This window comes from Passer montanus, unplaced genomic scaffold (assembly GCF_014805655.1).
Source record: "Passer montanus isolate IOZ18808 unplaced genomic scaffold, ASM1480565v1 scaffold75, whole genome shotgun sequence".
In the NCBI taxonomy this organism is placed as follows: Eukaryota; Metazoa; Chordata; class Aves; order Passeriformes; family Passeridae; genus Passer; species Passer montanus.
Genome location: NW_024372702.1, coordinates 497,047 through 513,827, shown reverse-complemented (window position 1 = coordinate 513,827; position 16,781 = coordinate 497,047). Strand labels below are relative to the sequence as shown.

The 16,781-nt window shown below is 42.9% G+C and overlaps 1 protein-coding gene across 5 annotated transcripts in view; it reads right to left on the bottom strand.

Moving 5' to 3' along the window:
- PRR5L (proline rich 5 like) overlaps positions 1-16,781 on the bottom strand; it is a 42,575-nt gene that overhangs the window by 9,362 nt on the left and 16,432 nt on the right. For all 5 annotated transcript variants that reach the window (XM_039730979.1, XM_039730976.1, XM_039730978.1 and 2 more), the window contains 3 exons: positions 14,298-14,346; positions 5,346-5,403; positions 2,352-2,443 (listed from right to left, as the gene is read on the bottom strand). In XM_039730979.1, coding sequence (XP_039586913.1) covers positions 2,352-2,443; positions 5,346-5,403; positions 14,298-14,346 — 199 coding nt within the window. The remainder of the gene's footprint in view (positions 1-2,351; positions 2,444-5,345; positions 5,404-14,297; positions 14,347-16,781) is intronic.

The window sequence follows — 16,781 nt, the reverse complement described above, 5'->3', positions numbered from 1 at the left end:
ATTAACAGCAGGTAATCATTAATTCATAACAGGTTGCATGTCACAATTAACAGCATTATCAATAAGTAAATATAAATTAAAACCAATAGTATGGAGGGGAGCTTGGCCATAAAAAAAGCAGTTTGCTGTTTTAAACCATTACTGTGATGGGGAAAAATGCGCAGGAAAGACCAGTACCTATCTTGAAACTATATCTCAGCAGCTACAAACTTTTTATTTATATTATGCAGCTTTAGTCCCATTAACTTCATGCCCCATTTCAAAATGCAAATATATTTCTGTGCCAAGCAAAACAAGATTTGCTATTCTTTTTTCCACACCAATAGTCACATCAACAGCTGCAACTATACGAAACCAGTGAGTGACCTGTTTACATAGTTTCCCTCTGTACAGCAATTTAACCAACTTGGCTGCTTAAAGGTCGTATTTCTGCAAGAGCTACAAGCCTTGGGGTTAAACTTAGCTGAGATATGGGGCTGGTGTGAGTTACTACCTTTGGTAACATACGCTCACACATGTGGCTGACTCAGTTTCATTCTGAACAGGTAATTGCTGGGATCACAGAAGAGCACAACCAAATAATCCTGCTGGTATTTGCAGGAAAGGACAGAGAATCAAGAACAAATTGACTTTCCCATCTACCAGAGCAGTGTACAAAGAAGTGCAGTGTGATGGAAGGCACTCGCTGGATGAGATCTCCTCACATGTTGTAACACACCACATAAGTGGTTACATACAGTTCCCTATTTCTAGGAAAAGCCCAATCTTGTTATTGGGACACTGGCCTGGCATAAGAGCAATTTCTATTTCTTGCTGCACCAGCAACTCTTTGTGGCAGCCTAGAGCAGCTTACTCTGAGTTAAATTCTTGGATGTATTTAGGCAGTTTAATCCATACATTAGTGTAATACTTAGGTGCCTACAAAGCTTTAAATATCCTGTCTGTTCACCTTTCAGTTCCTCATTCAGAAAGTGGCAATACTTCCCAAACTTTACAGCTTTGCTGATACATTTTGAATGACTCAGATATTGCAACAGGACAAATACAGAAAAACAATTATGCTTTCAAAGAATCTCAACATCTCATAGTCATCCTTTCACCACTAAGTTACTTCCAAAAGCTTTATCCACAGTGTTGTAACTCCTGTCCCATTTCTCATCACAGACATTTAATAGCAGGGCAGTACATTTTTCTGGTAAGTGGCAGAATTATTACCATCAGTGGGTAGGACACAGTCAGCTCAACTGCTTCCACAGTACACAGGCAGCTGCAGTGCAGACAAACCCCTGCTTAAATAGGTCACCCCCTCACTGAGAGTTAGCTGCAAAAGGAGAGAAAGGGAGGGGTACTATAGCTGCACAGTTTTACCTGCCAAACACCTACCTTCAAGCATCTGCAGCACGGAAAGAACAAAAATAAACACAGTGGAAAGGTTAGTGTCTGTCTTTGCAGAAGTCTTTTCTCTTTTAGGAAATGCCAGCTTTAATAGGATTAAAGGAAAAGGGCAAGCTTTGAGCTTTACCTGCTGCCTTTCAAACAATACAATGGAAAAATAATTTTAAAAGGCTCTGGAAATTATGTCCTCCAGAAGAGGCAAAAGTCAACGGGAGGAGGCTAGCATTTGCAAGAACGTCATTCTCCACAGGAGGTACATTTTTCTTTTTCTCTGATGGCAGAAAAGTCAAAATAGGCTGGGGAGGTAATTAGACTGCTCATATAGAAACTCGGAGTAAAACTACATTAAAAAATGATACAGCTCAACACTTCTAATGGGATTCAAAATACCCAGCGTAAAAGGTTTCACATGAAGTGTTCATTCTTCCTCTATCCATAGACTTACACGTCCCCTTATTGAAGCTTCAAAAACCCAACCGAGGATTTCCCAAAGGCATAAATGGGATACAAGCCCTTCAAAAGTCATTAGGCTGAGTTAAACACATTTTCTCCTCATCTAGTCTTCAGATTTATACCTCTAAGACAAGCTGTCAGTGTTGTCATCTGCACCAACAGTCACAGCTATTTAAAAAAGAAGGAATAATAAATACGAATAGCCCAGAGCTTCAGTATTGATGAGGTATAGCCCAGCAGCTTCAGTGTGCAAGCTTAGCTAAGCACAGAGAGTAGACAACTGGGAATAAATTCAGCCCAAACCACCATGCTTGTCCAGTAGATTTTAGCAGTCCTTCTTATAGTTAATACTTGGAGAAACTCTACTTCCTCCAAGATTTAGTTTAGTTTTGATGTGTATTTAGCCACTGGCCAAACAGTGCTGCTGGCAGAGAATTACCACTTGCCATTAGCAGGCATTGCAGTCACATTGCTTCACCTGACTGAACTGTAATTAGGATTACCTGGACTGGGTAGAATATTGCCTGGAGTGTAGGAAGAGTCTCTGTAAAATAGTGATCCCAGATCTCAGACAGGACATCAATGCGATCCTCACCTAGGAAAACAGAGATCGGAGCAAGAGCTTTAATGACAGGGACCCTAAAAGCAAGCTGGATTTTCCAAGTACTCTCTAATTCCCCAAGCAAGAAACTTCATTTCTGCACTTTCTGCCCAAAACTGGACATCACCCAGCTAAATTTCCCCTTAACAGACAGAGACACAAGGCTGTGACCACTGTTCATTCTGTGCAAAACACGAGACCAATTCCAACAAAAGAGTGAAGCCCCTCTTGAACCAGAGGCTTTAACTCCACAGCACAGAATTGTGCAATTGCACAGCTCAGTTAACATGCTCAGCTAGCAGGGGAGAGGCCACACAAAACCAGCTGAATCTGAGAACCAGCAGGTCACAGCCAACATCAGCTGACCATCGAACTGATCATGCAGCTGAGTCAGGGAGAGCATTTAGAAGAGCTGAGCCCCCTCCAGCACCCACTCAGTACCAAGCAGCAGTCAGGTATCTGTCAGGAATCCCAACAAATGCACTAATGACAAATGAGGCACTTGTGAAGGTTCCCAAATGAAATCCACTTGTGTCCAACCCTTATATGACTCTAATTCAAACAAACATCCCCAAATGTAACTGGATATTTAAAACCAAGGCAGACGAAGCTATGAATCTTGGGATTCACATAACAGGAATACAATCATGATCAAATTATGCTCATAGGTTTGACTTACAGACTGGTGCACTCTGGGCCCAAAGCCTCTAGGTATTTTAGCTTAGGGCTTGCAATGTTTATTTCAAGTTTTAGAGCGATCCCTGGAAATCTCAGGTGCAAACAGACTCAGGGTTAAAACCACAAGTTTCTGACAAAAGAATTTTACAGAATACCTCTCAGGAGCTCAGAAGCATTCTAGACTCAAGGAGCAGTAATGGAAGACAGTCACTCAAGACAGGTTTGAAGGCTCATCCTCAAGGTCACTAAAGGCCCTACATGAGGAACTGGAATACATGTAAAATTGCAATGCAAAGGACCCTTATCACTCTGTACTGAAGTGCTTTCCTCTGCAGACTTCCACACAGACGATTTTCACTCTGCTTGCCCATGGGTTGTGCCGCTTAGGACACAGCCAGAGAGCAGAGAGCCAGCAGGACTAGATCCTGCAGACATTTCCCTTTGAGCAGAGAGCCAGCCCACTAGCAACCACAGAAAATTTCAGAGATGCTTCACTGTGTCAGGTATGACTATGGCTTCAAAATTGGAACTGCAGGCAGACAAGAAACTACCCAAAACCCCCACAACAGGTACCCATTACCACAACAGCCAAGTCCAAGCGAAAAAGACAACAGGAAACAGATTAATTGAATGTTTAAATTTTTCCCTCCTCTGCCTCCTACCCAGGACTACAATGCTTTGCTGTCTGGAGACACAATGAAATGTCAGAGATCACTTCTCCTTCTGAAGGGGAAGTAGGAGTGGTTTGTTTCTTCAAGAAATCATAAATCCTGCAGGCATTGAAAGAGATTCTGACAGATTGTATAAAGAAAAATCACGTTAAAGAGGGTGTGATTGAAAAATAGACACAGATGAAACATTGCCATGCCCTGCAGCCACTCTGTCTGGGTGCAAGGGCAGTGTAAGTTTTCCAGGAAGACAGAACTAACCAAGAAGCATGTACAAGAAATCCTCATTGCTGTGACCACAAGACCTGCAACAAGCCCACACATTATAAAGAAAGGTGCCCATGAGTCATCTCCTGCAGCGATGCCAGACTGCACAGCAAAGTGGCTCCAAGTGTCACTTCAAGCTAGGGACAGAAAAATGAGGCATAAGAAGGTGTTTTGCTGTCTGCCTGGGAAAGTTCATCTGACTCAAACTATCTGAGCATCTGCAAATTAATCTTGGGCAGTTCTCAGCTTATTACACACTCAAACTCAATTCTCATAATGCTAAAGCAGATCCTGGAATAGTTTTATATGAATACAGAAACCAAAGTCTCTGGTAAGCTGTGCAGCATTCATTCTGAAGAGCTGGCAGTGGCAAGGCAGGTACCCACATTTGGAAAATGCAGGAGTCTGACTTTTTACCTCCCTCACAGGACCAATGCTGAAGAAGCACACCCCAAGAAGGAGGCTGGCAACCCCTTAACTCCTTTGGGGCCCAAATCCTACAGCCTGCCAGCTGGGTGAAGTCACTTGGTGAAGACTGGTGCAGAGGAATCCAGGCCCAGCAATGACGTGAGATTATAAGCACCTATTGGCATTTAATGACCCACATACAACACACTGGTGATTAGCAAGAGATCTTCCCTGCAGGCTAGAAAACTGGGTCAAACCAAACAGCAGCTTGGTTTTGAATAAAGATGTGCTGGCTTCGCTTGAGCAAACAGTTACTAAATGTGAGCAGCTCTCCACACTCCAGCACTGAGTGGCCACACCACACTTGCCCCGGCCCACAGGCTCTGCAGCAGTATTTTGAACACAACTCCATGTGTGATCAACTTCTTTCCTGAAGGATTTCAAAAGACTGTTCTTTTCTTTAAACTTACACAAAGCTTGATAGTTCAGCTCTCAAAGGCATGCCAGAGAAACCAAAATTATACTTACATCAAGCTGCAAATCACATTGAGAAGTGAAAGGCAGAAGGCAGCTCCAAGCAGTTTTGCAACAGGATCCATGTCCAGACCAGAACTGCCATGGGCCCAGGTTCAGCTGCCACACGAGACCCACGCTGCTGCTTTTGTGGTGCAGTTATGGCTGGGGGGAGCATGGTGGCTCTGGGGCTATTCCAACAGCCCACCCTCCCTTCAGCCTCACAAGGGCTCCTGAGGGGCTGTGTGACACCCCAGGACAGAAGAGACAGGGCTGTACACTTTCCAGACATGCAAATCATCTCATTTGAGCAGACATCAAAGCACAACTCCCTTCCAAAACAGGTTTCCTACTATACTTACCTTCACACAGCTTGACCTTCTCCTCCATAAACAGCAAGCCTTTCGCAAGGAGCTGGTTCTGCCAAGAGAAAAGAGAGACATGCATTTGCCTTTTATTTATCTATAATGAACATGGAAGAATGCATTTTTGTCAGAAACTACCCACTTTGCATGCATTAATCTTAAGATTAGTCATGTTGCAGTACCTCCTTCTAGCACTGGTCTCTGTGTGAGTGCTAGACATTCCTTAACCCCCTCTTGTTCAGCTAGACATGGGAATGCAACAGACACAGCAGCTGAAACATCTCCCAGAAATGGGAAGGGTCACAAGGAGGAAGTCAAGAAAATAAAGTGGTTCTTACCATAATGGTGCACCCACATACGCTATAACTCAATTACATGATAGAGGCAATCAAAGAGTCAAATGCTATGAAAATGTCCCACTCTCTTCTTCTTTTTGCACTTGCTCATTGCTTGTGTGCACAGTAGGCCAAGCTCAGCTCCCTAACATCTACTTCTCTATTCTTACCTATTGTCTTTCCATGAGGCCATTCTTTTTGTATTGAGAAGCTGGATCATCTCAGCGTGCAGTGTCAAGCTGCAGCAGAACTAGCAGGACCAGGTCTTTCTAGATAAACTTAACTCTCACAGACCAAACAGATCAAGATATCAATATGCCTGTTTGCACTTCAAGACATCCAAATACCTGCTTAGCTTTTTGTTCCCACTTTTCCAAACGTAAGAATGATGCAAAAACAACACCTATCTTTTTGTTCTCCCAACAGCACCAGGTGAATCAGTTATTCTGAAAAGCTTTGAGAATGCTAGAGAAAGGCACTGCAATCACCACATAACACACTATTTCTGCATTCTAAAAAAGGTACAGAGATCATACTGATAGAGAATATAGGCCTTCTGCCTGTCTGAAAGGATTCAGTATCAGGGCAGCCCACAACAGTCAGAGATGAGTCCCCCACTGTTCAGTTTCTGGTTTTAATGGGAACCAGGTCAAGGCTGCACTTTTGAACCTTCCATCAGCCAAGGAGCGTGGTACATCTCTTTCCACTCCCAGTGGACACTGCTGTTACCTCACTGCCTGGACACCACCACAGCCTCCTTGTGAGCTGCCATAGTGCATCCTGCCCTGGTGCTGCTGCTCTGCATTGTAAACCTGCCTCCTGGAACCACACACCAGCCTGGCTCAGCCCTGACACGGAGACAGGCATCTGTGGAAACACCCCAAGCCAAGGGAGCAGCATGTTTCTGCATCCTCCCTTCAACAAGGAGCTAACACAAATCTGGGTATAAAAAGGAGAAAACATTGCTTCGTGACATTCTCAGGGTGGGAGATATTTTTCACATGAGCAATGACAACAGGAATTAGCAAGCTGGATGAATATGTTCACACAATGAAAAAAAACTACAACATTTCCAAATGTTAGCAATAGTGGAAGGTGACTGTTTTATGAAAATCCTCTAGCAGAAATATGGGAAAAAAAACTACAACATTTCCAAATGTTAGCAACAGTGGAAGGTGACTGTTTTATGAAGATCCTCTCACAGAAATATGGGAAATTTTTCCCTTTGGAGGGAAATATTAAGTTGTTAGGATGTCCATGCAAGTTTTAGATTTGTTCAACAGAAATAAATGACTACACATATCATGCTCTGGACAACAACAAAAAAACATTCCAGGAAAAACCAACAGCATAAAAAAGGAGGGAGAAAGAAATCTGTAATGAAGAAAACATAAGGGGAAAAAAGTGAAACCCACTTACACTATAAATATTTTTCTTCTTGAACAATAGATAATGTTGGAGTGATATGGCACTTTAATCCTTCCAAAGGCTTTCAGTTCATTAATAAAAGTACTTAATTTCTTTATTTTTCAACCTGTAGCCCAAGGCAATTAGTTCTCATATACTGCAGGGGAAATTTACAGCTGTTCTTTAATACTGTATTATTTTAAACTAATTTGTAATATAAAGTTGTGTGTATATATATATATACACATATGAGGATGCGATGCTCATTTTCTTGTGTTTCTCTCAAGAAATATTAATTCCTTCTCTATCTGCTGTAGAATGTTAGATTTCATTTTATATATGTTTCCAACTTCAGATACAATTTTCCAGATACTTTGCCTAAAAGTTAATATTATTGATATTTTTTTTACTTCCAGGGATATTTTTTTCTTTTGTCATCAACCAAAGAACACATTTGTACATGCTAATGGACAGCACAGCTATATCTATTGCAAAATAGATATATTAATCATTACTCCATGGTAACAAATGTATAATGCTCCTATGAATGGATTATAGCAACTCCATGTGCTAAAGAGATTGCATAATCTCCCTCTAAAGGTTTCCTTAACAAAGAGATTAGGGCTATATAGTTACTGTAGTTACTGCAGACTTTTCACTTATCCTCAGATTTTTCCTGTGGAAGAGACTTTAAAAAAAATTAACCACACTTCATTTCCCTTCTCCCCATCCTAAAAATATCTGGAAATGTTATTTCTCCATCTTTCCTGCGAGAAGTCACAGGCTGAGGAATTGATTCAATCCAAACATTAATCCCTCAGAGCAAGCCAGACAGGCAAATTGTCATTAACAAACCCTACAGGCTCTGCTGACAAATCAATACAAGCCATTCAATGCAGCTGCAGTGGAGGTCTCTATCAGACCTTGTCTAGATTACAAGTCCCATTTTGCTGCTGCATCCCCAGAAGCACAGAGCTAAGAGGAAAAATAAATCTTCTATTTAAAGCAAGACCAGATAAAGACTCATACCGAGTAAGCTTGAAAGGTACATTTATTTGAAAAAGTTCAGGTGCCACCTTCCATCTCTGCAGTTAGAGCAGAACAGGGATGGGATCTTGGGGAAGCAGGGATTCCCTTCCCTCCTCAAATGAGCTCTTCCTGGTTGCCCAGGGTGTTTTCCTCACCCTGCTGTTGGGGCACCACGGGATGCTACCTGCTCATTGTGGGAGGTGCAAACCTGCCTTTACTCTTTGCTACTCTGCTGTGCAGAGCAACAAAGTCCCAACTTTAAAACACATAAGAGCAGTTGAGAAATCTGGAGAGAGATGTTTTGCAGCAGATAGAAGTGACCTTGTGAAATCCCACAGGCTGACCCTTTTTCTCAGAGCAGAAAACCAAAATAGCTGACTCAGATACACCAGTAAGAAGGGCAGCTAAAAGAAAGCTCTTAAGTAAATTTTTTAATGCCCTAAGTTTTTAAAGACAGGATTAAAAGTGAAAAGAATTGCTTTTCATTTGTTCCTCAGTAAAGATCCTCTCACGACACGTCTGTGTTTGCTACTCTTTAAAGTAAGTTATATTCAAACCATTGGGAATAAAAAAAATTTTGAAGGCAGTCAGCCACCACCTTATAAAACCCACACACTTTCCTGATAATTCCTTCCTTTTTTCTGGCACAGATATTTTCCTCTTTCCCTTCCCTGTTAGAAAAATTGAGGCAAATTTCTCCATGCGTGCCCAATGGAGTAATACCAGTCCCACCATCCTCCCAGGGGATGAAACCTGTTGCAGGCACAACAGCTGGGGGGCTCCTCTCTGAAACCAGCAGTGCCCAGCACCTTCTCCCTCCCTCCCCCCGTTGCAGGAGCTGGGCATTCCCAGTGGGGACCCTTCCTGTGCCCAGTACCCCCTGGGCAAAATGGTACCCATCGGACTGTGCCTGAGGCAAATCAGATGCTGCCTGTCAGAAGCACTCACTCAGCAGCATGGGTGTGGGGCCAGCCTCCAGACAGAGCCAACAGGAAGGATTTTGGGGTGACAGCCATGCCACCAGCACAGCTTGCTCTGCTGTGAGTGCTATATGCGAGCAGAAGGCTGGTGGAAAACAACTGAGTAGCTTTGGCTGCAACTCCACAGAAAACAGCAAGGAGGCTCAAGCCATCACAGGCAACTTCACATCTTGCCTGAATGCCATGTCTGCAGTACAGCAAGGTACAATTTAATTCCCCTGCTAATAACAAATAAGTCATTACCTTTGAGGGAAATAGGTTTACACAAACATCCATTTAATTATGGATAAATTCTGCTTTCCCTTAAAGTCTCCAAGCCAAACATGGCTATTATGCTTTTTAAAAGCCACCTTCAAATTAACATATTAGTATTAGTTCATCAAACAACATAGGCTTGAAACAGAAGTGAACTGATCCAGAACATACTCAAATTAATTGACCTCATTTTGCTGGGTGGAAAAAATTTTCTGCAGAACACTACACCATTTCTTAAATGCACCCTGTTTCATAGGCCACTGAGGCTTTGTGTTCTAGTGCTAAACCACGCTTCTACAGGTTCTACAAGCACAGAGCCATTGCTTTATGGATAATCTGATGTTAATTTGAGAAAAAAAATCATCACCCAAACTTACTTGGCAAGTACTTTCTACAAAGTTATTTCCAGCTGCACACAAACACCTACCTAATTCTGGGCAGTGTTTCATAAAATACAAATTTGTGTGAGCTGCAGCATCTCATATCTAGAGTACCCTCCCACCCCCATCCTTTTTTCTCTAACAAGAGGGGAAATACTGACAAGCAGAGAGATCACCTCGATCCCACACAGAGGAGAAACTGCAAGATAAATACGAAATCACATCCTAAAATGACTCTTCCTAGAGCTGGTTTTGCTCACAACAGATAAAAGAGAAAGCCCACTTGAAGAGATAAAAGTGAGGCAGGGAGGGTAAGAAGGAGAGCAGACCAAGAAGGCAGCACTGTTATAATCTAGACCACAGCAAGGCAGGCAGAGCTCTCGGAAAATCCCACAGCCAGGGCCCCTGACTTCACCCTGATTGTCACTGCTCCAGGAGGGATCCTGCTCAGCCAGGCCATGGCTCCCTGATCATGCTTTGAGTGGGAGCAACTTGGCTCCCTTTGGAAGGATTCACACACATCTAGAGAGTCCATGAGAGCAGGGCCTGAAATGAGGTGTCCCTGCTCCCAGCCAGGACTAGGTCCTCTGCTCGACAGCAGGGCTGAGCTGCTGGGAGATTCCATCCATGATAACAAACCTGGGCAGTTGCTATGGAGTCTCCATGAAAGCTGCTCTAGAAAGTGCCAGATGAAGCAGAAATAATTAGCAGACCTGCACGAACAGAGGTTCCCAGCCAATGAGGAGACAAATACAATAATAAAGACCAGCTGGACCCAAAAGAGTACTGCAGACACACAGCTGAGCTCTGCAAATCACACAAGTGTGAATTCTGTTCCTTGTGCAGGCACAAGACAGCACTTGGCCAGAGAAAAGCTGGTGCTGCCTGTATCCAGCAGTAACCATCACTGCAATAGCCTACACAATTATTTCCTTGCCTTGCTGTGAAACAGGTAGACACAGAAACCTGGCATCAAGGAAGGATGCATCACACCCCTTGTATTTTTCTCTTTGGCTAAGCAGCCACATGGCCTTTTCAGCTGTTAGCTAGGCTTTACAAAGCAGCCTTTCAAAGCAGCGAGCAAACATCATGAGAGATGCTGGAGTAATCTCTCCAGGCTGGAGTTCCAGGAAAACATGCAGTGGGGACCTAAAAAAAAAAGCTTTATGGTGCCCACAGGAGAGGGAGGAGAGCAGGTTTCCCCCCAGCACGGCAGCCACAGCTGGGGAGCCTACAGCAAGAGGGACTTGACCACAGGAAGGTTCACCAGCACCACTACTGACTGCTCTAAAGGCAGAAGATAAAATCAGTTTTGGTTTGGACCCAGGCTCGCCTCATTGCTGACACCACTTACTTTTCAGCTATTTATTATCATCTTGCAGCCTGGACTTTGCTTGACACCTCAGCAATGTGTGCTCTCGCACGCTGCAGCTTCTGCAGTTCGCGCACAAACAAAAAGCTGGCTCTAATTCTGAGTCAGGACTTGCCGCCTCCACTGGCTCTCCACTGCAGCAGCCTGGAAATTATGTAACAGCTTGCCTCTTGTTTTGACACCTCAAAGGTCTCACTGGATTAGATGAGGAAACACAGGCCACTTGCCATTCCTCACCTACCCACTCTGCCAGTGCAGGGAGTGGACATCAGGCATCAGCTCTGGGCATTCGACTTTCTGCATTTGCAGCCTATGGGCTCTGGGAGAGGTTACAGTCCCTGGGAAGGGAACAGGTCTCTCTGCCTTGGGAGGAGACAGTTTGGAGTTAATAGACATAAATGCATTTCCATTTTGCCCCCCATGAGTTTCAAGATTAACAAGCCCATACAGAGTGAAAAGACACAATTCATCCCTTCCAGAGGTTTTGTTTCAGGCTGTTGCAGAGTCAGGCAGATATTAGATCAATTTATCAACACTTGCTGATTTTATATTTCAATTTTTTTCCCCATCAACAAGTGGGCCAGACAGTAGGAAAATGAAGGGAGCTTATTTGAAAAATCACACAGCTGCACCAGAGAAGTCCCAATTGCCAGTACACCCTGTTCCTCCAAATCCCAGCCTCTTACCTTTCATGGTCATAGGATTTCCACCTATTGCAGTTCAGCTGACCACCAGCAAACTAATCCAGCAGTGAGAGCAAATGCTGCCTGCTGGGTTACTGAGCAGAGAGGTAGGTACAAATGCCCCTTATCAGGAAATTCTCAAATCAGTGCATGGGCAAAGTCAGTCCTGAAAACCTGGAGCATGAAGCACTACTTTAAGGCAGATCTGCAGTAAATGTTGCAAGTCCCAACTATCTGGCATTTTCCCTCAGGCTTCAATCCAAGGAGAGGGGTTGTATATACAGTAGGATTGCTAAAGCGGCAGATTTATAAACACAACTTTCCTTCAGAATGAAACATCTGAGTTTGCACTGCAGCCCTTACGGGAATTATACTTCTCTTTCAAAGACAAAACAGGCTCATTAACTCTGGTATGATGATGGTTTGGTAGCAGAAAAAGACTGTATAAACTCCAACCATTTCCTAAACATTCCTTTAGCAATTTCAGGAGCTAAAAACTGTTAATTTGCATGAGTGCTGATGAAAAGGACTTGTGAGTAATTAAGTCAAGTTGATCACAAAAGTAGCTTTGTCTCACTACAAAAGCTCTGTTCCATTTTAGTCTTGAATATTCAATGATTATAAAAAATGTGCATGTGTGAGTATAAAATTTACATAATGTAAAATCCCCAACTCTTAAAACAAATGTGATTTTAAAGTTCCTCTTAGTGGCTCCAGCTATAAATGCCACAATATAAGAAACGGAGAACATTCAAGTCAGTTTATCACATCTAAATATTACATGATGCAGTTACTCGCTCTAATTGCTGCTAGGATATTTAAAACTGCCTGGCTACACAGAGAGCATATTCTTCAGGGTCCATTTCAATGCAAGAGGACAGAAAACTTGGTTCTTGGAATAGCTTTCAGTGGGCTTTAACAGATGTCAGAGGAAGTCACTGCCAAAAGATGCACTTCCACTCTGCTCCGCATCCTGGTGTCCCACTCCCAGCACCTCCCCCATGTCAGAGGTGATGACCACAACACGTCAAAGGAAGTAGTTGGAAACTTTGCTTTTTTTCTTTCAAGGTTATTTTTCAGCTAAATCAGCAGCTTGATTCAACTCTGCTCATCTTGGTGGCAGCAGTACTGCCATAATTCAGCTGGCATCAGTAGTGAAACAGAGCCCACAGACAAATGAAATAATGCTGTCAGCCCCTCTTTGGCACACGAACAGCCTATCCCCACTCCATGGCCCTAGGATTTTTGAGGAAAGGCATTCAGGAGGGAGTGGTAACTTTTATCATGGCCATATGCTGTTAGTCTAGAATCAGAAATAAGTCTGCATCTCAGCTTACAGAGGGAAAAATCTCACTTCTGACAATAGCCTTTATCTCACAGTTTGTCTCACAACTTGCCTGCACCAAGAGTTTTACCTCAGGCTAAGTCTGACAGATGCCAAGTTGCTCCTTTTGACACTGAACAAAAATACCCCAGAAATTAAATGTGAGTGCTGGTGGCTGCCACCCCACTCAGGGTCTAGGAAACATCCTGCCTTGCACCGCCAGCAGCTGCCTCTGCAGTAAACAACTCGTGCAGAGAGGGGGTGAGGAAGTGAAACACAACTACCCCTGGGGCAGGAGTTTTCTTCTCACTTGATAGCACAGCAGGGGGATTTTTTAAAGTCATGTAATCTAATAAATCACGTAATCTGATAGGAAACAACACTAGTGTTCTTTTTCCTCTTTTAAGCTGTTAGCACGCACACGGCAGCATCAGCCGCTTCAGAAAGTACAGAAATTTTCTCTCTCTTACTCAAAGGGAAGAAAACCCTTTTGTTTCCAGCAGGCCCCTCTTATTTTCTTTTTTTAAATAATCAAAAACTTAAAACATTGAAAGCCATCAGTGTCTTCTAAAAACCATCCAGCAGGCTTTCATGTGGTTACATGTGAACCTGTGTCTATCTGGCCAGTGTCAATAAAACACAGCGACATGTATTCACATTTGTTATTATTCAAGACTTACTTTATCTTGCACATTTTCCTTTTTCAGAAACTGCATTTATATTTGTGGGACTAAAAGGCAAACAGCACCCAGGTTGATTTCCTGCTGATAGAAACTTCCTTCTCTTTGCCCCCTCCTGCCTCCAGGCAGTCGTCAGTATCTCTCCTCTTTCCCTCTGCTGGCCCCTGTTGCAGAAAACCTTTTGCATTTTCTACACTCAAGAAAAGGCATCCCATCTTCTTTGAAAATTTCAAGTGAATTCCTTGTTGATCTTGGCAGACTACTAGCAGCCTTTCTTAACTGCAAGGGAAGATTATCCTTAATTCTGCACTCGCATCAATAAAGATAATTACTCCCAGGGCTGTATGGCCCACATTTTAAAAGTCCAGTACCTCCATCATCTTCCTCAGTAAAACAAAAACAAAACTTGTAGGCTATACACATGTAAAAAGAATCCTCCTATATTATAGGCTAAAAAGCTGAAGGGAGCAAACCTCAAAATAAAGCAAGAAAGTCATGCAATACCTGAAAGTAATCTGTGATGAAGGATCCAAGTTCACTCTTCAGCAGCCGTCTGTAGACAGAAGGAATGGAGCCATGAAGTAGCAGCCACTGCTGGTCATTTCTTACAGCTATATCTGCACTTTACTACCAGTCATATCAAAGATAATGTATGGGAATGGGTCCTTTTGGCCACAGTTAGATTTCTCTTATATATGTATTTTACAAAGGCTATTCTCAAATTATAAAGGAATTATATAGTTTCTCTGAAGTCTTCAATATTATAAACCATACACCTAGAACAAGCAGAAAAAGAAATTATTCCCCTGAATGAACAGAAAGCTGGGGAGAAAATCTGGAGTTATTTAGATTGAAATCTATAATTTTTTTCTGCTTTTTTGTTTAAACAATGATGCCTTTCATGTCACTGAAGATAGCGTATCTCCCTAATACTGTACTTCCTTTTCTTTTGGATGTAGAAGGTGAGGATAAAAAGAGGAGAAATGAAGCAGAAGCCGCACCCACATTTTAACTATCACATTTCAAACAATACAAAACAAGGAATATTTTCCAGGGAAGAAATTCTAGAAATTTAAAAAGAGATGTTTTAAATACATACAGGAAAAAGCTACTCTAAAGAGGTATTTCTGGTGAAAATTTTTGGCTTTTAAATCAGTCTGATAAAAGTTTAAAATTCAAATACATATTTCTATTTTAAAAATATACAAAAATCAAGATTGTTTTACATCAGAGTCAGCATTGAAAAAACAATATAGGAAGTTCAGTGCATTTGCACTTTAAGCTTTCCATGACTGAGAATAAATTCTGTAGCAGTAAATTCTGCCTAAAATTTAAAGGTTGCCCAACACTTTCCAATGCCTAACACTGCAAATTTGTTTTCTGTTCTAAGACTTTTGCTTTTTACCAATGTGAAGTATAGTCAAGGGCACTTGAAAACAGCATTTCAATCATCAACCACCCAGTTTTAGGCTGGGTTTTTACCACCAAATGATGCCACTTTTCCTCATCTCTGCTCAAAATCAAATTTGACAGCCTTCTTCTCTAACCATTTTACAATCCTTCTACATTTATTTGCTTGCCAACATGTCTTTACTCTTTCTCTCTCTGTTTGTATTCATCCACCCAAATCAAAGCCCTAAGAGATCAATAAATCAGGTAAGGGGACCAATTTGTCAGAATTTTCCATTGGCTTCAGTCAAATCCAGCAGGCTCTCTACTAGCTGACTGACAAGCCCAGCAGGATTTGACTTCATGCAGGTAAGATCAGCAACCAGAGGCTTGCACCTTAGAAAAGAAGGAAGGGGTCTAGTCCTAAGGATGGCCAGGTCACCTCCCACTTCTAGAAATTTCATTTACCAAAGGCATTTCTTACATTTCCTCTTGCTGTGACAACTGACTTATAGAGCAGGTAAAAGTAAAAAATTAGCCAGTGAGATGGTATCAAATCACAGCAAGATAAAATCTAGGTGGCAGCAATCCAGAACAAAATGTTACCACCTGCTCATCTCCTGGTCCAGTCCTTACCATCCTCCTTTAAAACTGTTCCATCTTTCCCCTGTGCCAAATGATGAAGCATTGTGAAGAACCTGAGAGCCTCTTACTGCATTTGCAAACTACAACCCAGGAGCTGAGTGGAGAACTACAAATAAGGACGAGGAAAATGTACCAGCTCAACTTCATGGCACACAAGGGCTGTCTGTCTCAGAGGTCTGGCTTTTCTCCAGTGTCAAGCTAGAGATTCACCTTGTGCACAGAGCTCCCCCAGTGCTGGGAGCTCCATCGAGAACCACAGGTGTGAGGCTGCAGGTGTTCATACAAACACATGCAGGGGCCTGTCCTTTGCTCCTTAGATGGGCATTAATGAGCTACTTGGATGTGAAATGGTCTATTTAAAGAGTGACATTTGGAGATGTAACCAATGCTCAGGGCACCTGCAGGAACATTAATCATGTAATTCAAGGTGAGTGCTTCCAAGTCCAGCCTGGCAGTGCATGTCTGTGGAAAAGGGCATTTCCCCTCCCACCATCAGCACTGCTTTCAAAGCATACACAGTTCACAAAGAATTTCCTGTTCTTTGCCTGGTTTTCGCCACTCTGCATTCACTTCAGCAACCAGCGTGAAGAGAGCATGGTCCAGCCTCTGGGGCCAAGCCCAGACCCCCCAGCAGCTCTGCCCAGTGTACTGCCTCCCTGGAAGGGTGGGAAGGACACCTGCTTGCACTTCAGGGGAAAAGCAGGATGCGGCCACTGTGGGCAACAGGCCACTGCGGGCAACAGGCCACTGCGGGCCACTGCGGGCAACAGGCGAGTCACAAAGCCCAAAGCCATTCCCCAAGTCTGCTAGCAAGCTGGGGCTTTAGGTATTTCCCAAGCCTTATGACATCTGTTTTTATTTTCATGTCCGCAAATACTCATCCCATGGAGAATTAAGACTGCTCCAAGTACTTAAACCTAACTTGAAGACTTCTGACCTGAACACACTAAAATA